The sequence below is a fragment of the Fukomys damarensis genome, unplaced genomic scaffold, assembly GCF_012274545.1.
Source record: "Fukomys damarensis isolate Sample0158 unplaced genomic scaffold, DMR_v1.0_HiC HiC_scaffold_26, whole genome shotgun sequence".
In the NCBI taxonomy this organism is placed as follows: Eukaryota; Metazoa; Chordata; class Mammalia; order Rodentia; family Bathyergidae; genus Fukomys; species Fukomys damarensis.
In genome coordinates, this window is record NW_022900938.1 from 34,210,756 (window position 1) to 34,231,096 (window position 20,341).

General features: G+C 34.8%; 1 protein-coding gene across 1 annotated transcript in view; it reads left to right on the top strand.

The window, feature by feature from the left end:
* The window catches only part of Ly75 (lymphocyte antigen 75), a 105,289-nt gene that overhangs the window by 51,923 nt on the left and 33,025 nt on the right, over nucleotides 1–20,341 (top strand). Inside the window, exons 15-22 of the mRNA XM_010607014.3 lie at nucleotides 3,495–3,576; nucleotides 9,563–9,631; nucleotides 11,664–11,778; nucleotides 15,312–15,347; nucleotides 16,191–16,366; nucleotides 16,987–17,054; nucleotides 17,431–17,510; nucleotides 18,780–18,919. Of these exons, the coding sequence (XP_010605316.1) occupies nucleotides 3,495–3,576; nucleotides 9,563–9,631; nucleotides 11,664–11,778; nucleotides 15,312–15,347; nucleotides 16,191–16,366; nucleotides 16,987–17,054; nucleotides 17,431–17,510; nucleotides 18,780–18,919 (766 nt within the window). The remainder of the gene's footprint in view (nucleotides 1–3,494; nucleotides 3,577–9,562; nucleotides 9,632–11,663; nucleotides 11,779–15,311; nucleotides 15,348–16,190; nucleotides 16,367–16,986; nucleotides 17,055–17,430; nucleotides 17,511–18,779; nucleotides 18,920–20,341) is intronic.

A 20,341-nucleotide genomic window follows, 5' to 3' on the forward strand; every position in this document is an offset into this window, starting at 1 on the left:
AAAATTGATTGTAAACTTTAGAAAATATAAAAATGGATAATGAGAAAAATAAAAATCACCTCAAATCCTAATTCCCAGCTAAAATCATAGTTAGCATTTAGTAATTGCTTTCCATTTCCTTCCATTCTTATAATACAGTTCTCACAAAATTTCTTGTCCACTAACTATACAGTCTTTCTCATTTTTCCTAATCACAAAATTAATGCACATTGAATTTGGAAAACAGAAAAGCACAGAGAAAAAGCAACAAATCTCCATAATCCCTTCAGTCATAGAAGCCTTGTTTTATTTGTACTCTTATCCCAACCACCAACATAACAAATTAAGCAGAATGTTGCTGCCTAATAAGAGCTCCATACATAAGGAGCTCATTTGCCTATGCTGCACTTAGAACATATTCTAAATCCAAAATTGTAACTGTGGTTGAAAGGAAAGGAAAGGATGGAAGCTAACTCATTTATATTAGAAAGTGACTCTAAAGCTTTCTTCTTGAAAAAAAGCTTTAGCTTTTTATTGCAGAATCTGACCTTTCTCAGCAAGAAGTTCATTGCCCACCCAAATTGTGTATCCCATGCCTTGGAGTTAAATCAGATTACTGCTCTGCTTCTCACAATCTAAATTCCACATCTCAATTTGTGTTTCAATGAAAAGGATTCATGGTGCACCAAGTCATTAAGGCTGTAAGATCTTTGCAACTCTTAATGGCAGCCCAATAGGGAAAGCCATTGTAGAGTAAAAATAGTCATAGGATTAGAGACATAAGCCTTGTTTGCATTGCCATTGCTGCTGTGTACACTACCTCCTGTGAAGTGGCATGAATGGATTTAGATATAAATCTAAGGCTTTGCAGACTAAGAGCCCTCATCAAATAGTATTTATAGGGGAGTATAGCTGAGATGCTGTTTTCCTTAGCAACCAGATACAGCAAGAAACTGGATGCAAAATAGAAATTTTAACACATCTTTACACATATTAACTTTTAACTATATACTCAGCACCTGGAGTCAAAGAAATGTATGAAAAAAGATAGTTTCAATTTGATTTGATTTCCCAGTTATGATGAGGTGCATATTTTTCCCACCAGTTTTTTAATATCTGCTTTGAAGGTAATGATTAATGTGATTTCCAGTTTGTTCTTGCCTCTCTTTGGCTGGAAAACCAAATATGGGAAAAGTGTATAAGTCAGGAAGTGTTGTCCTTAGGGCTGGGAGTGTGGTCTAGTGGTACCACACTTGCCTAACTTGTGCAAGGCCCTCAGTTCTATCCTCAGTAGTGAAAAAAGGAAGTATTTTCCACCTGTGACCATGTACACACATACCTAGAAAAGTACAGTAGCCACTGTTTTCTGTATTTATGACACATTAATAAACCCCTTCAATTGAAGTTGAAAACTTAAAATTTTGGTTGGAATGAAGTTCAATCTCAAATAGTTGTGAAGATTAGATATTTTGGATAGTTGGCAAACTTTTTTCTAGGTAACTGTCCTCTGAGATACAGCAAAGGAATCAGAGAAGAGCTTGAATCAGAGAAGTTTATAAGTGGGAGAATGAGAGCCATGGGAAGAGACTAGGCAAGAAATGCTCAGGGGCCTAGAAAGGTTGGGGGAGACCTCTACAAAGGATGCCCAAGAGCCTCTGGAATGCTGGGACAGATAACCTTTGATCATCTTCCCTTTGTATTGTTGAGTATGTAAAGAAGGTGAAATAGTTAATGCTGACTTTCGGGAAAAATAGAATTCTATACTAATTCCACAGACCCAAATATATTACGTGAAAATATTTGGGAGACATGAAGTTATATCACCAAGTATGAGGAAGGAAACTTAACCTCTTTATTTTAGCCATTTGGCTTTAATTAGGCTGTACCTGACAATTGTCTAGGCCTGCAGATTAGAAATCCAACACTGAGACATTTGGAAGCTTTAAGAGAGTTTTGATTAGTTGAAGACACAAGCAGCAAAGTCCTCCTATAGCCACTAAATTTAAACTGGACTTAATTGTCTCCACAGGATTTATCTGAAGTCCACATATTGGTAGTCTTTCTCAGTGAAAGAAAACAATATGATAATATGCCATTGCAATAAGCTGGAAAACTAGAGGTTGGAAAGATGAAGAAGTATTTATTGATATTAAGCTATAAAGGAGTGTTCAACAAAGAAAAGAGATAAAGAAAGCAATTACTTCATTAAAATGTGAGAAAGTAATTTAAAATTTAGCTTTCTCTTGCCTTTGACTAGAAATTTTTGTATAAATATTCAGACTTATTATTCCCGGTAGTCTTATAGCTACACAGTCCATATATTCTACTGATCTTGAGAGTAGGAATTGTTTTTAGATTTGAATCCTACCCCTCCCTTCTCTATATATACTGTATTGATATATTTATACATATCCATACATGTATATACACATACACTGAGCTATGTGCCACTGATACTTTGTGCCAAAAGCAGGTTAAAGCATATGGAATATAACTAGGCTACTTATTAAGGCCTAAAATGTATAATATAAGAAATTTTCAAGTGGAGTTGAGAAAAGAAAAGTCTTTATAGTAATATAACTTCAATTTATACTGTATATATCTCCCTGGCTAGAACATATGTTTATTTGAGGAGAAGGGGTCATTCAAATGTTCACTCCTATCTCTGTTCATTTGTGTATATATTCTTCCTTGGGATGCTTATCCTCTCTCCTCTAGGCCAGTCCGAACACTGAAATGGGGTCAGCACCCAGACCTTATCTCCACTACTTTATATTCCATTTGAGAGATATTAGCTCTTATTTTCTTTGTATCATTATTGCACCTAGCTTAATGCCTTGTAAACAAGAGTGTAATGAGTATTAAATTTAATCCCTTAAGTAATTACTTAATTACATTTCCCTGATATATTTCTTTGGCTTTTATCAAATGCCAGAATTATTATTTACTTTCATCTTAATTGGCAGTAGGAGATAAACTATTTTTTTTATTTTTTAATGAAAATCTAACCAAATGGTTTGGCATTTTAAAGAAAAGAAATTTGATAGTGTTATAGACAAATGCTTTTTGTTTACAACTCTTTTTTGGTACCAGGGATCAAACTCAGAACTTTGTGCTTGTGAGGCAGGTGCAGTGCCACTGAGCTAAATTCCCGGCCCCAGACAAATGCTTTTTTAAAATGTCATTATTGTATTTGTCTCCATCTGAAGACATTGTCTAGTATTCAAACATAGTAGCAAAAAATTTGGAATAATCACAAATCTTTTTCTCTTAAGGTTCAAATAAGAATATATTTTGCCTTTCATACAAACAATGACTTCAAATTTAGTTTTAAAAAGTCTGGTACTTTTTCTATAGCTCCTTCAATTAAGGTTCAGTTTCATTTCAAAACACTAATCTTTACAAACCTTAAAGTTGTGCTTTTCAGTCAGTAACAAAAAGCACTTTAAACATGTGAATGCTGAATATTTTTACCAAGTGTCATTCTCAAAATGTTTTGATCATTTTTTACATAGTGTCCAGCGTTGGCTGTGGATAGGTTTGAATAAAAGGAGCCCAAATTTACAAGGATCCTGGCAGTGGAGTGATCGTACACCAGTAAGTTAAAAACTTTCTTGCTGGATGTAAAACGGAAGTCATATTTGTTTCAGTAGCAAATAAATGATTGTTAAGTAATATGTCTACACTTAAAATTCATATGGACTACGAAAGATCCTGAATAGCCAAACTATGTGTTGAACAAAAGCTGGGAGGATCACACCATTGAACTTCAAAATATTTATTATAGTGTTATAGTAGCCAAAGCATTATGGTATTGCCATAAAAACAGACACCAGTGGAAAAGAAAAGAGAGCCCAGAAATAAACCAATGCATTTATAGCCAAGTAATTTTTGACAGAAATGCCAAGAACATACAATAAGGAAAGGACAATCCATTCAATAAATGCTGCTGGGAAACTGTACACTCACATGCAGAAGAATGAAATTACATCCTCATCTCATACCTGTATAAAAATCAACTCAAAATGAATTTTAAAAACTTAAATATAAGACCCAAAATTATGCAATGACTAGAAAAAAAGGGAGAAAATGCCATGAAATTGGTCTGAGCAATGATTTATTGGCATGATCTCGAAAGCATAAGCAACAAAAGTAAAAATTTTTAAATGAGATTACATCAAACTAAAAACTTCTGCGCATAACTAAGAAGCAACCTAGAGAACAGGAGAAAATACTTACAAAATATTCATCTAATGACTTAGTATCCAAAATGTGTAAGGAACTTAATTCAACAACAAGATAACAAATGAAACAATTAAAAACTAGGCAAAGGACCTGAGTAAATATTTCTCAAAAGAAAACATTAAAATAGCCAACAGGTATGTGAAAAAAATGCTCAACATCACTAATCTGGAAAATGCAAATTAGCACTACAACAAAGTATTGCCTCAGTCCTGTTAGAAAAGCTATTACCAAAAAGACAAAAATGTAAGTGTTAACAAGGATGTGAACAAACTGTTGTGAGAATAACTTAGTACAGCATTATGGAAAAACAGTACGGAGATTCTTTTTTTTAAATAAAAATTTATGTAACAGACTAATAATCAAAATACATTATTAGTTTGATATGATTTTCAAACATTATGTTCTTTCTCATTTTCTTATCATATAATTTTTTGAAATAATGTAATTACAAATAAAACAAAGTTAAATATTATAGTTGAGAAACTGTCTTCAAAATTTTATGATCTATAAACTCCTTGGTTTTATTAATTAATAAATATCATATGCTTGTTGATTGTACATTTACATTTTCTAACAAAAGTTCCCACAGAAAAAATATACTTATATTTGAAATCCAAAAGCAACTAAAAGAATTCACATTTTTAAGATCAAATTTCTCTGTTTCTATTTTATTATATCCCATACTTATTTTTATTATATTTTTATAAGCATAATGATAGAATTTAACACCAATACATATGTAATATTCTTCCCAAACGAATGACTATGAATTAAGTCAACCATGTAATTCAGAGAAATCATGAGGTTGCCAGAGAAACTTTCAATATGCCAAATGTGCACAATCCTACCACATTCATGACCATGTTTCTCAATTAATAGTGCACACATATGTATAAAAACATATCCCCCACACATATACACAATGCATATTTTCTACAATACAATATATACTTTGGTATAATAAAACAGTGCAGTGATGTGTGGAATGTTGGTGATTTGTGTGATTTGAGAAAAAACAAATATCATCTTTGAGGGAGTTGGAGAATTTGTAATATGTACCAGATACTAAATGATATTAATGATTTATTTAAGTATAGTTATAATAAAATTTACTTTAAAATTAATATTCATCATCAGTAGAAAATAGGTACAAAGATATATTGATAACATAACAACAATTGTCTTAACAAATTTCCAACCAAACGAGCTGTAGTGACAGAAAAGGAAGTTTGTAGAAAGCAGTTGAGACAGATGGACCTTAATACTTTTCTTACTACTCATATATATACAGATTTCATAAATTCTCAAATAAAAAAGCAAAGAAAATGAGAACCAAAATAACTCATCAATTTGGTCGACCAACATATAAAGACAAGGATTAATGTGTTAATAAATTTTTTAAATATGAAATGTAAAGCCTGAGATTTAGCTCGGTAGTGCTGCACCTGCCTAGCCAGAACAATGTGCTGAGTTTAATCCCCAGCATCAGAGGAAGAAAAAGAAAAAAGAAAAAAAGAAGAAAAGAGGGGAAAAAAGCATATGTACTTTCTAACATATTCAATAGATTAAAAATAAATTATTTGTTATCTCTTCCTCTTGAATTGTTCCCTTCACAAGGATGTAGTGAACTTGTCTCTTTCAATCAGTTTAGGTTTGAAACTTACTTTGTCTGTGAATAAGATTGTTAGCACTGCTTTTTTTCTGGGCTCCTGTTACACGAAGAAGTTTTCTGTCCTTTCACTTTCAGTCTATGGGCTTCTTTTTGCACTAGACGTGTCTTGTATACAACATATTATTGGATTTTTCTTCTTAATCCATTCTACCAGTCTATTTCTCTTGATTGGTGAATTGAGGCCATTGATATTGATGGTTACAACTGATATGTACTATCTTATTGTCATGTTTTTTTCACCTTCTCCTTTTAGTTTCTTGGCTTGCCTATTTGATTTGCTCTGTTGGGCCTCATTGTGTTCTTACCTTGTCTTTTTCTAGGATATTGTTTAGAATTCATTGTAGTGATGGTTTGGTATTCATAAAGTTTCTCAGGTGTTCTTTATCATGGAAATATCTTATTTCCCCATCCATTTTGAAAGAAAGTTTTGCAGGATACATCAGTCTAGGTTGGAGGTTGTTTTCTTTTAGTACTTGAAATGTCTCATTCCAGGCTCTGGAAAAGTCTGTATTGAAAAGTCTGCTGTTATTCTGATGGGCTTTCCTTTGCATGTGATTTGTTTCTTGTCTCTTACTGTTTGTAGTATTTTGTTCTTCTGTTGGGTTTCTGGGATCTTGATTATTTTATGTCTAGTTTTAGATTTTTTTTTTATCACGGCTAGTTGGAGTCCTATATGCCTCACTTATCTATACGTAAAATTCTTCCCCTCTGTTTGGGAAGTTTTCTGTAATTAATTCTGTGAACAGCTTTTTAAGTCATTTGCATTTTCTCCTACTACTTCTTGAATTCCTATCAGTCTTATGTTATTCTTCTTTGTATCATCTGAGTTGTTGTATCAATTTCTCATGACCCCCTACCGTTTTTAAGAGACCTCTCTTTTCACGGTCACGGACTGCAATTTTATCTTCTGTATCTGAGATTCTGTCTTCAGACTCTTTTATTCTTTTGTGAACACTCTCAATATAGTTTTTAATCTCCTGGATATCTGTTTGAATCTGTCTTATGGATTCCATTTCTTTCTTGTATTGGGCATTTATTGTTTCCAATTTTTTCTTATGCTGGGCATTCATGGCTTCTATCATGGTCCTGAGTTCATCTATTTTCCTCTCAGTTTCTGTTCTAGAGTCATGAATTATTATTTTCATTTTGCTCATCATCTCTATAATTATCTGGGAAATTACTTCTGTTTTATATATCTCTAGAGGCTGATTGATCAGTTTTGTTACTTCCTGTGCTTTGAATTCAGGGTGTCCTGATGATTCACTGTCAGACTTTTCATTCTCATTTGCCCCACTATTTGCCATTGGTATAATAACCCTTGAGTGAGGTAGAATGACATAAGAAAAGAACATAAAGAAAAGAGAAAAAAATAATAAAAGAAGAAATCTGAGTTAGGACAAGAGCAGAAACAGAAAGGGAGATGAGGTATACTATAGTAGAGTAAGAGACTGAGTTGGAGAAAGAAGACAGAAAAAGAAAAATAAAAGAATTTGCAGAGCGGAATAAAAAAAAGAAAGAAAGAAAAATGAGTTTGAAGGGCCTCTTTCAGACTACATCACTGCTGTCCTAATATACAATATGTGCTGCCATGTGCAGAGCCAAGTCCCCTGATCTCAGCTGGTGGCAGAACCCCACAACGCAGACTGAGCTCAGGCTGCAAGGCCCAGACTGAGTTTCCAGACCTCCTGAAAGGGTTGTACCCCACTCAGTTCTACTCTAAGTTTCCCCCACCACTTCTTCACTTGATCTTAGCCAAAAGGCCGAGAAGCGATCCCCCCCACCACTTCTTTAAAGATGTTCAAAGTTGAAAGCTCCGGAAAATACTCCTTATGACCTCCTCTGCCTCTACAGAGTAGGTCCAAAGACTGGCACAATCAGGAGGTCTAAAAGCGTGAAGGGGGAGAGTGCGGGGGTTCGGGGGGCCCTCGCGGCTACCTTTCAGGCCCTGAAGATGGCAGATGGGGCCGGCCGAGCAGGCCCTCTGGTGCTGAAGATGTCAGAATGCAGCCAGAAGGGGAGGGCGCTGCCAAGAAGGCCCTCTGGCGCTGAAGATTGCGGGAACGCCGGAGATTCTTCAAGTATTAAAAATAGAACTATATGTTTTAGTAGTGCCACTATTGGGTATATATCCAAAGGAAATGAAATCACTGTGTTGAAGAGATATCTGCACTCCCAGTGTTTACTGCAGCATTATTCACAGTAGCCAAAATATGGAATCAAACTGCAAAGGATGAATAGATAAGGAATACATATACACAATGAAATACTCTTCAGTCATTAAAAAAAGAAGAAAATTCTGTCCTTTGTGGCATCATGGATGAACCTGAGGAAAAAATGTTAATTGAGATAAATCAGTCACAGAAAAATAAATACCACATGCTGTCACATGCGTAATCTAAAAAATAGATCTCATAGACCTAGAATATAGCACGATGGTTGCCAGAGATTTGGGCAGATAGCTGGGGAAATGTTTGTCAAAGGATACAAAATATTAGTTAGATAAGAGCATTAAGTTCAAGATGTCTATTACTGTAGAACATGGTGAAAGTATTTAATATATTGTATGCTCTAAAAAAATGATACTTAGGGTCCTCACCAAAATGATAATTATTCGAGGTAATATACCTGTCAGTTAGCCAGGTTTAGGTTTTATTCATTCTACAATATAATTCAAAACATTATGTTATATATAATAAAATGTACAACCTTACCTTTAAATTTTTAAAACTAATTAAAACTAGAAAATATATCTACATGCCTTCAACCATTACAATGATATAGGTACATCTTTACTGAAATGCATATAGATTCACATATATGTAAGAGAGAAATCAAAGTACTAATCTTATTTTTATGAAAAAAATCATAGTTTCTCCATATATACCCAATGATAAATATTATATAATTTATAGCTTATTCTAACCTGTATTTACATTATAATATAAACATAATAATATAATTATTTTATATAAAGGGAGAGAAGTGAATATGTGATCTTTGGGTAGTACAAATATTTTTTCCCCAAGACTTTTCTTTATCTCCTTTATATTAATTTTTTAATAATGGGAAGCTTTTCGTTATCTAAAAATATAAATTATATATAAAAAGTATTTTGCAGGAGATATATTTTCCTTTTATTGGAAGAAATGATTTGTTTGAGGGAACCTAAAATAATCATAAGCATTATTTTAAATGTTTACGGTATCCCAAAGTCTTACATAAGACTGATAGGAGGAAAATATTGAAATATTCTATATTTGCTTATGTTATCATTGAACATTTGGTATTCTTTCCAAATGTATGACTCCTGGCTTTTGTTTTTAAACGGGAGCATATTTTAGAGTAGTTGATCAAATAACCACTATTTTAACACATGCAAAAAAACCTCTTTTGTAAGCTCTTGATTTCCTGATTCTAGTGGTGAACTTAATATACTATTAACCTGCATTTCTAAAAGTGTCACTTCCTCTGCTTGGAAACTTATGAAATTATAACATTTTCTAAGTCTCCTCATGAATTAGCATCTTTTTGTAAAAAAAAAAAATGAAAAGATTTCTTTTTCTGGCATATGAACATTCTTGAGTTATTAAATCTGCCTAAATTACATCTAAATTGCAAATATTTATACATCAATCTTAAATTCTCAAGGCTTTCTTGTCTTTTCAGGTTTCTACTATTATTATGGAAAATGAATTTCAGGAAGATTATGACATCAGAGACTGTGCTGCTATCAAGGTCAATATAATACTTGGAAATCTGCATTTTAAAAAATCTAGGGACTGAAGTGGTAGCTTGGTGCCTACTGTGTGCAAACACACTTGAGGCCCTGGGTTCCATTTCCAGGGACAAAACCCAAAACATTGTCATTGTCTTCACAGAAATTTCAGTCCAAGGTGATACCACTGAGTAAGGGTTATGCCAGGCAAGATCAAGTTACATGCTAGAGTAAATTTTTTATGAGATAATGATGGTGATGATGGTGGTGATGGTGATGGCAAAAATGAACAGTTATAGACTATTTTATGAGCCATGCTAGGTGTGGTGCATTTTATTTAATATTTATACAACCTTAGCCAGGCATGGTGGCACACACCTGTAATCCTAGCACTCAGGAGGCTGAGGCAGGAGGATCGCTGTGAGTTTGAGACCAGCCTGGGCTATATAGTAAGTTCCAGGTCAGTCTCAACTACATAAGTGAGACCCTGTCTCAAACCCACCCCCCCAAAAAATTTATACAACCTTGCGGAGTAGCTACTGTTATTACAGTCATCATATATAGAAAAAAATTCCATTCTTTGAATGACTTTCCCAAGGACGCATGGTGAAATTTAAACCCACATATGTTTGGGTCCAGTAGTCTTAAACTATTGTGGTATTTTGACTAGGTAGTTATAGAAACAGGCAGAATGGGGTCCTGCTTTATGGAAAATATGGTATATTTTAATTTAGACAGTTCAAATCCAACCTAGCCGTAAGATATATCCTACAGTAAGTTAAAAGCAGAGATAAGTGAAGGAAAAAATTAATGTTAAAAAATGCAAAAGGGCCAGGAATTTAGCTCAGTGTTTCCACTGCCTGCCTAGCAAGTAGAAGGTCCTGAGTTTGATCCCTGATACCAAAAATAGATAGATAAATAAATACAGTAGAAGACAAATACTTTTTTAAAATGCAAAGAGCCAAGAAATAGATTTGAAAGGACTGTCAATGTGTATGGAGAAAGATGATGGAAAGGGGGCTGGGAATTTAGCTCAGTGGTGTCGCTGCCTTCTTCGCAAGCGCAAGGTCCTGAGTTCCATTCCCTTTTTTGCGGGGAGAAGAAAAGACAATGAAAAGGCAGAAATTTAGATCATACTTTTACTTGGTAGCTGAGAAAAAAGATGTGAAATGTTATAGGAATATTGGAGCTAGTAAAAATTGAGAAAGCCATTGGAAAGCACTGTAGTCAAGGTAACTTTTCATGTAATAAACTGTTGTCATCATGTCATTTTTGTAGAATTTGCATGGTAACTCAGAAAAGGTGAAAACTTCAGAGAAGTTTATGAAGGTTTCAGGATTGTCAAGAACACTGGTACAATAAACTGTATTCTATATAAATAGAGTTTCCATATATGGAGAGATTTTCAAAGCTACCAGCAGATAAGAGAGACACCAATGCAGGGTGTTCAGGAACAATTCCAGTGAGGGCACCATTCTGTGAGGAGAATCATTGCAGAAACACTCACTAGGATTTTATCCATAAGGAGAGTCCAGAAATTGATGGATATCTCTCCCAAGCGGTGTATTTACCCCTTTCCGTTTTCTTGTGCCTAATGACTGAACTTCACGGTGAGCTCTTCTGGACCTTAGGGAGATGGGCAACACCCTAGAAAGGGAAGAACAACACAGAAGGAGGAGGGTGGGCCCCTGAGCCTGCACTTTTTTGTCACTTTCTGGTCTGCTCTGATCACAACCTAGAAATATTCTTTTGTAGTTTGATCTTATCCAAATTTTAAAAGCAGAAGATTCTACAATTTCATATCAGTAAAATCAGAAGAAAAAAAGACAATGATTAACATTTTAGACATACACATCCCCTGTATGCATGCCCGTGGAAGGCTCTTGATCTGGCTGTTTAAATCTTCCGTTCATTTATGTGTTCATGCATTCTACAAATATCTTAGGTGCTAGAGCTAAAATAGAGACCAAGACCGCAGAGCTTACAGTTTAACATTTCATAAAGGCAACAGCAACTTCAAAATATTCTGCAATCCTTTTCTTCCTTCCTTAGGTTATTCATAGTTACTGGCGAAGAGGCTGGCATTTTTATGATGACAGAGAATTTATTTATTTGAGGCCTTTTGCTTGTGATACAAAACTTGAATGGGTGTGCCAGATTGCAAAAGGTAAGTGGTAGCTATTCTTTTTCACAACCTTTCCACATTAACATTGTGAATGCTTAGTTAGGTGTACCTAAGAGAGCATTTTACTTTATTAAACTTTGTTCTGCCTGATTCCCACTCTTAGAATTCTAGCTTATTGAAATTTGGTAATATCATACTCTCTAATCATGAAAAAGTTTGTATAGAAGATAAAATTTAATGTTCATAGAGATTATATTTTAGAATGAAATTAATAAAAGGAGAGATGTAGTAAAGAGGATGACTTTAATTTTATTTTGGTGCAAAAATGAAACACAAAATGAAGGTAATCTTAGGAAGAATGAGGTTGGAGTCAGAAATTAAAATTAGGGAGGTCCTTGTAAAATTTAGAAGCAAATTTCATCGAACTCCAAAACTGCTAATACTTCATGTAAATTCAAATTCAGGAAACCAGTTAATTGATGTAGAAACTTTGATGACAGAGAGGGAAGGAGGAATGGGGGAAGAGGGGTGAGACAGACAGAGGAGGGGGGATTGATACCCTTTTATGTAGTTTTTTTAATAGGAAAATGTTAATATGCTAAGAAAAAGTTAAGATTTTTGCCTCCCAAATTATTTTTAAGCGGACAGAGGAGAAATTTTTAATCCTACATTGGACATATGAATTAATGGAAAACACATTAAAAGAGTCTAAAATGGCTGAGTAGTATTCCATTTTACAGAAAAACCACATCTTCTTTATCCAGTCTCCAAATGATGGGCATTTGGGCTGTTTCCAAGTTTGAGCTATTACAAACTGTGCCGCTATAAATATGGGTGCACATATATCACTGTGGTATGATTATTTTAATTCTTTTGGAAAGATACCCAGCAGAGGGATGGGCTGGATCAAATGGAACCTCTAAATCCCAGCTCTTTGAGGTATCTCCTTATTGATTTTCACAGTGGTTGCACCAGTCTGCACTCCCACCAACAATGGAGAAGGGTTCCTTTCTCCCCACAACCCTGGCAACATTTGTTATTGGTTAATTTCTTGATAGTGGCCATTGTTTCTGGGGTGAGGTGGAATCTCAGTGTTGTTTTCTTCTGCATCTCTGGAATGACCAATGATGTGGAACATTTTTTCATGTATTTACTTGATGCTTTTACTTCTTTGTCTGAGAAACTACTCCGCCATAAAGAATGAGAAATTAGATTCATTCATAGGAAAAATGGATGCATATTGAGGTAATACTCTGAAGTGAAATAAATAAGTCACACGTGTAAATACCAAATAGTTTCTCTGGCGTGAAAAACTATAATTGTAAATAAGAACCTAATGGTATAATTGACAATGTGAAATAGGAAGAAAAGGGCTAAAGGTGTGAGGGAAGTTGGGAAGGGGAGGGGAGGGGAAATAAGGGAAAAGAAAAAAATATGAGAAAATGAAAAAATGGAAAAAAATTATTTGTAGATAGTGAAGGGAGAAGGGGTGAAGGGAGGGTAGGGGTATGGGGGAAAAATGAGAATCAAGACCTGTCATGTAAAGGTACAAGATCCCAATGAGGAATGTAACTATTGAATACCTAAAATGTACCAATAAACTCAATGAGGGAAAAGAAAACAATAAAATAAAATCTTTTTAATCACACACAAGAAAAGTCTAAAATGAATTTCTGAACTGAATGTAAGCAGGCCATTGAAACTAAACTCCTACAAATTCTCAAAGAATTCAAAGTTTGCATTAAACATTATTCTTTTTTCTAAAAGAGGGGCCACCACATTGCCTTTAAGACAACTTCAGATGTGACATCAGGCAGTGTAACTGGAAAGTCTCTTTCACCAAGGCAGACTGACAGGCCACTAGTAAAAGTTTGCGTGTGTGTTTGTGTGTGTCTATGTGTGCACTTCTGTGCACATGCATGTATTCATGCTAGTCTGTGTGTTGATGGGGTTTTCCCAGAGGAAAAAATATGCTTTGTTATTCCTCAGTGTTTGGTTAAACCTGAAAAAGGAGCAGAGGAAAACCAGTTTGGAAAAATTTGTACACATGATTAATTCAGATGATGTCTCAGGTTTGAAGCATCAGTGTGAGCCTCCCATTAGTCTGCCGTTTACCTGCATATCACAACAAGCATCATCACTCCCTCTAAGATGATTTCATTAGTACCTGCTACCCCTGCCTCCTTATTTAAGGGTGGGACATAGCTTCCTCAACACACGAATGATCAGAAGTCTTTGACAAGTTATATAAAGAAAGTATACATAAGTATACATATTATAAAGTTTTAACTGGCCTATACCACTGTTGAAGGACATTACCCAATACAAAAAGAACTGGATAAGCAAGAAAGATTCTGAGTATATGAGTAATCCTGAGGACAATCTTCTGATACCTTTGGCCTCAGTGCCAAAGCAAAATTGATGACACATTTTCCCCTAATATTAGGTAGGTTCTTGTAAAATTTAGAAGCAAATTTCATCGCACTCCAAAACTGCTAATACTTCAATGTAAATTCAAACTCAGGAAACCAGTTAATTGATAGTAGAGCTTTTAATGACAGAGAGGGAAGGAGGAATGGGGGAGGAAGGGTGAGATAGAGGAAGGGGGAATGATACCCTTTTGTGTAGTTTTTTATAGGAAAATGTAATTTCTGAGATTAAGCAAATTATGTCTTTGATTTGAAATCATTTTGACTTTTGGGCAGGATAAAAAGTGGGAGTGAAGGGCCAGGGATTTAGCTCAGTGGTTCTTCTGCCTGCCTCACAAGCCCAAGGTCCCAAATTCTGTCCCCAGTACCAAAAAAAAAAAGTGGAAGAAACCAGGAGCCTGTGTAGCTGCCCTGTGCATGGCACTGTATAGATGCTTTCTTAGAGGTAACAGTGTGACTTTCACACTCTCTATGAATAGAGTTCCATTTTTACAGAATAGAAAATTGAGGCTCATGGATTTAAGCAGTTCTTCCACAGTACCACAGGAGCAAAGAATATGAGCACATTTGGACAAGGAACACCCAACTTCTAAGCCCATATGTTGCATACTGTATGTCTTGTTTTTATCCAGAAAACCTGAATTGCTTTTATTTTTTCTCTCCCAGTTTTGTTTCACCTTCTCTGAAGGCTCAATACTTCTTGCTCATTGTACATTTTTTTCCAGTGGTATTTTTAGAGTCTAATAAACTCTACCACCCCAGGTATACACAACTTAAACTCTGTTGTGTGAAAAACTGGCTCCTGAACAACCCCATCCTACAATGGTGATTATCTTACTGCATGTCCCTTCTATGTATTCTATGCAATAATCACCATTGATTTACTTTTTTTTCTAATTATTAAATAATCTTCATCCATCTAGTTCTCCTTTGTGATTTGTATGATTAGAAGTAAATGCCAATAATATTTTATTATTATTTAGTAGGTTTGTTTAGGTGGTCATTACTTGAAATGGTTTGGTTAGAAGTGAATAAATCTCCTCAGTACTATGAGTCCTTTGAGCGGCATTAAAGGCCCTGTTTATAGTATGCCCTGGTCTGTAACTGGAAGCTAAACTGAAGCCACCTATTTTCTTCCTTCTATAGGAAGCACTCCAAAAACACCAGAGTGGTACAATCCAGGTGAGTTATGAAAACTGAAATCTAGCCAAAGCTGCTTATCTTTTTGGATAATGTGTGTAGTTAATTATTTAAGTGCCAATTATTCTCTATCACATCTTCAAGTAAAATAAAACATCTCCACACAAGGAAGGTGACTGGATGGTATGGGATGAGGAGATGAAGCTGCATTTCCTTCTGTATGAGAGCAGGATACTGGCAGAGTCCGTGGCTCAGGAATCTTCAGTTCCTTGTAATCAATACTGTGCCAGTCAGAGAGAGCTATGAGTAGTAATCTAGATAGGTTACTATATTAGTCAGCTTTCTATAACTGTAACAAAGTACCCAAGATAATCAATTTAAAAAGAAGAAAGGTAGCTGGGTGTAATGGCACAGGCTTGTAATCCCAGCACTCAGAATGCTGAGGCAGAAGGACAATTAGTTTGAGGCCAGCCTAGGCAACTGATTAAGACTGTCTCAAAAAGAAAAGAAAACTTTATTTTGGATCAGTTTTAGAGGTTTCAGGCCATAGCTTTTTGGCTGTCCTGATTTTGGGCCAATGGATTGGCAGGGGTAATGCAAACTGCTTATCTCATGGTGGCTGAGAAGCAAAAGAGAGAAAAATGAAGCACCAGGGTCCCAATACCACACCTTTATAGAATCAGAAGACTTCCAACAAGGCCCCACCTGTTAAAGGTTTTGCCACCTCCCAGTAGCAACCTTTAGCACATGGGCCTTTTTGGATAAGAGGGGACACTTATCCAAATGTTAGACGCCACACTTTGTAAATGGCTTTGGACATTGTCCCATGCTTCAAGGGTACAGTTTGGTTGGCACAGTCATAACTCTGATCTTCCTTTTCTTTAGATCGTGTTGGTATTCATGGGCCTCCAGTTATAATTGAAGGAAGTGAATATTGGTTTGTTGCTGATCCTCACTTAAATTATGAAGAAGCTGTCCTATACTGTGCTAGCAATCATAGCTTTCTTGCTACTGTGACATCTTTTACAGGACTAAAAGCCATCAAAAACAAAATAGCAAATGTAATTTAAAAGAATGCATTTTAAAATATTTTTTCATTTTTATATTTATCCCGCTAAGAATATTTTCAAAATCTTACAAAATCTACTACAGTATATTTGCCTCATGCCATCTAAATTCATTGTTTCATGTTAGAGCAGCTAAATAAAATTGCTTTATGTTTTAAAATATAAAAGATTAATAATAAATGTCAATTTATGAGATAAGCATAAGTAGATAATATAAACAATTCTAATTCCATATCATGATTTCTTACTAAAATTTAGCTTCATAGTTAAATTTCTGTTCCTATTAATAGTAAGTTTGTAAAGCAGCTTTCGGGAAGAAAAATAATTTGATATTTTTAAATATTTAAATAGTAATTAATTACAAAAGACATTGTATATACAATTCATGTATCCATCTGATTAATTTATGCCTATAATTGTAGCAACCATATTTTCTCTATTGAAAATAAGGCCTGTGAACATACAAAATAGGGCCCATTAAATTACTTTTTTGGTTAAAGGTACTACTTTGTTTGGAAACTTTTAGTGATTTGTGGTTATAATAAGATAGGGTATTTAAAACTCTCCTAGAAAACTCAACACATTTAAGGATGGTTGTTTGGTTTGTTTTTCAGATATCTGATGAGGAACAGAAGTGGTGGGTGAGAACTAGTGGTCAGCCAATAGATCATCATTTTATACAGTATGTAACCTCAAGATTTGCTTTTTTAAACTTATCACTTAAAACAAGGAGCCTCAGATTCCTCTTGACTAAATGGATTGCTGTTTGTAAATAGTTTTGAACATTAATCAATAAACTGCATAGAGAAACCAAGTCTCTTTGCCTGTCAGGGAAAAGTGGTATAGAATAATGGCATTAACATTAAATTTAGAATTAAAATAACATAGTAAAAACAGAATGGAAAGCCAGGGATTTAGCTCAGCAGTTCGGTGGCCTGCCTCGCAAGCGCAAGGACCCGAGTTCGATCCCTGGTACCAAAAAAACCAAAACAAACAAAAAACAGAATGGAACATCTTATTACATTATGAGCTGTCACATCTCTCTTATTTACTTATAGTTCACGACATCCATGGCACCGCTTTCCTATGACATTTGGGGAGGAGTGCTTGCACATGTCTGCCAAAACTTGGTTTATTGGTAAGATTAAGTCTGAACTTCTTTATGTTGATTATATAATATGTGAACCCAGGCTCAGTTACTAGTTTAATCTTGTTTTCCTCTTGATTATATGTTTGGTAGCTTCATGTTACTCTGATTTATTGTTAATGACAATAGCTTAAATTCCAAATGCAAATAAAGGCACTTTCAGTGTGAATATCTTAACGTCCTTTATCATAAAGCAGTTACTTAGAAGTAAACCTACCACCTTTATAATTGATAAGCAGATGAACAGTTTACAAAGGTGAATGAACAGTAGTTCTAAAATAAAGTTTATATCTAAAATAAACTATAATAATACATAAGATCCTAATGAGATAATTGACAATGTGAAATAGGAAGAAAAGGGTTAAAGGTGTAGGGGAAGTGGGAAGGGTAGGGGACAGTAATAAGGGAAAAGAAAAAAAACATGAGAAAATGAAAAAATGGAAATAAAATTTGTAAATAGGGGACAAGGGGGTGAAGGGAGGGCAGGGACAAGGGGAAAAAATGAGAACCAAGACCTGTCATGTAAAGGTACAAGATCTCAATGATGAATGTAAGTAACTGTACTGTATACCTAAAATGAACCAATAAACTCAATGAGAAAAAAAATAAAAAATAAAACAAAGTATATGTTGCCCTTTACCTCTCATTAGACTTTTCTTTCAATTCTCTACCTATTTCTTACCACCACTCTTTGGGGTTTGTTGTTGTTCTAAGTTTTTGTCTTTTGTTTTATTTTGTTGTGCTAGGGAGGAATCCAGGGCCTTCACCCTTAGCTCATCCCCAGGCTTTTAGTTTATTTTTTTATTTTACTTTAAGACCAGTTCTCGCTAAGTTGCTAAGATGTCCAACCTGGGCTCTAATTTGCAGTTCTCCTGCTTTAGTCTCCCAGAGGGCTGGAGTACAGGTATCAACCACCATGCCAGCTGTCACTCTTTGGAGGGTGTGGTAATTATACCAAATATGTGCTTTTTGAATAAGGCAATATTTGTGTGCTATAACCTATTGATATGATTAATAATAGATGATAGCAATGTCTAAAGAATAAAGGAAATGTATTTTATCATTTTGGTAAAGACTAATTTAAAGATCCTTTCTCTGGGAATGTAGCTCAGTGGTGGAGCAGTTTAGTATGTGTAGGCCCTGGGTTCAACACCAGCACACCCACAAAAAAACTAAAAAGAGCATCCTTTACTAATAGCTTGCTTTAAAAATGTGTCAAATGAAAATTCTCACCATTGCAATCCTGTTTTTCATTCTCAGACTTAAGTAAACCAACAGACTGTAGAACCAAGTTGCCCTTCATCTGTGAAAAATATAATGTTTCTTCATTAGAGAAATACAGTCCAAGTTCTGCAGCTAAAGTACAGTGTTCTGAGCCTTGGATTCCTTTTCAGAATAAGGTAAAAAGAGAATTGCTATATTGTGCTTTTATAGATTGGTCAGCCTATGACAGACGACAGCTTATAAGACAACTCCATTAAGCTAGCTTCTGCCTATGGCAGTATCCCACTAGATCCTCTGTTGTAGAAACTGCAGGTGATACCAAAAGTTGACTCTCAAGTTAGTCGTGGCTCTAGGCCTTTCAAAGTATAGCATTTCCACTCTACTGTTCGCTACACTTAAAATTGCTGAAGCCCATCAGCCAATGGGTAGTAATGCAATGAATAGCGAGGCTATCATTAGTCAGGCATGTAACAAATTGTAATTTCTGGCTGCTGCTTTCTTTTCCCTCTCTAGGAGAGTATCCAAGCAGCATCCGCCAATCAAATTAGATCAGCATTTCCCAAACTACTCTTCAGAACTATACATATGCTGCAAAATATTAATCATTGATTTTGCCTCCATATGGGAATTTTATGACTACAGAGGTTTGAAAATACTACATTCTATATCTGCCTCTTTGAGATATATAATCTGTATATGTATATTTATCTGCAAGGAAATGTGTTTGGGTGCTAAAAAGAAATTGCCACAGTATGTTAAAATATTTTTCTTTCACATAAAATTAATTTATGTGAAAATAGGTTGACTTGGTGGAAAAACTCCGTGAAGAATGAAAATTAGGTTCTTTTGTTTTTGTGCCCTACCATCCTTAATATAAGGTTTCCACATTGTTCTCTCTTGGGAATTTTCTAGAAGTCACCCAATGACTTTGCCTATATCTTATTAGCCAGTATAGTCTGTAAGAAAACTAGAAAAAAAATCTTTGTAAAATGTTTCAAGGAACACAATTTGAGGCATACTATTCTACATTTATGTGATCATAATGTAAAAAGAAAAAGGAAGGAATGTATTTGACAGCTGAAAACATATGTAACGAATTAAAGGTGCATTTTTATTTTTAAAAATTAGGACCATCTCTTTAATTCCCAGAGTACTAAGACCATGCTAATTTGCATAGTTAATACAAAGTTTAATTAAAATATCTGCCAAAAAAAGAATGATGCTTTCTTTTAAAGTGTTTCCTGATATAAGGAGGTGATGACTAGGAGTACATTCTTTGATATCAGATGAAAAAGTCTAAATACTGCCCTTACCTCTGTGTAGCTGTTTCACTTATGGTATAAGTTCCTTAACTTCCCTGTGCCAGTTTCCCCATTTGTTGTGAAAATTAAATACTTCAAAAACTGCTTAGCATGTAGGAAGTATTCAATAAATGGGAGATATTCTAAAAATATGTAATAGTGTGAAGACTGCTTTTCAATTGTTTATCTCGAGAGTGTAAACCTGAATTCTTCTGGTACTACTTTGTAAATTTCCTATCTCACGCACCAAATAGTAGCAGCCCTCAAAAAGATGAGGCTTTTACTTCCTGTGTGAGC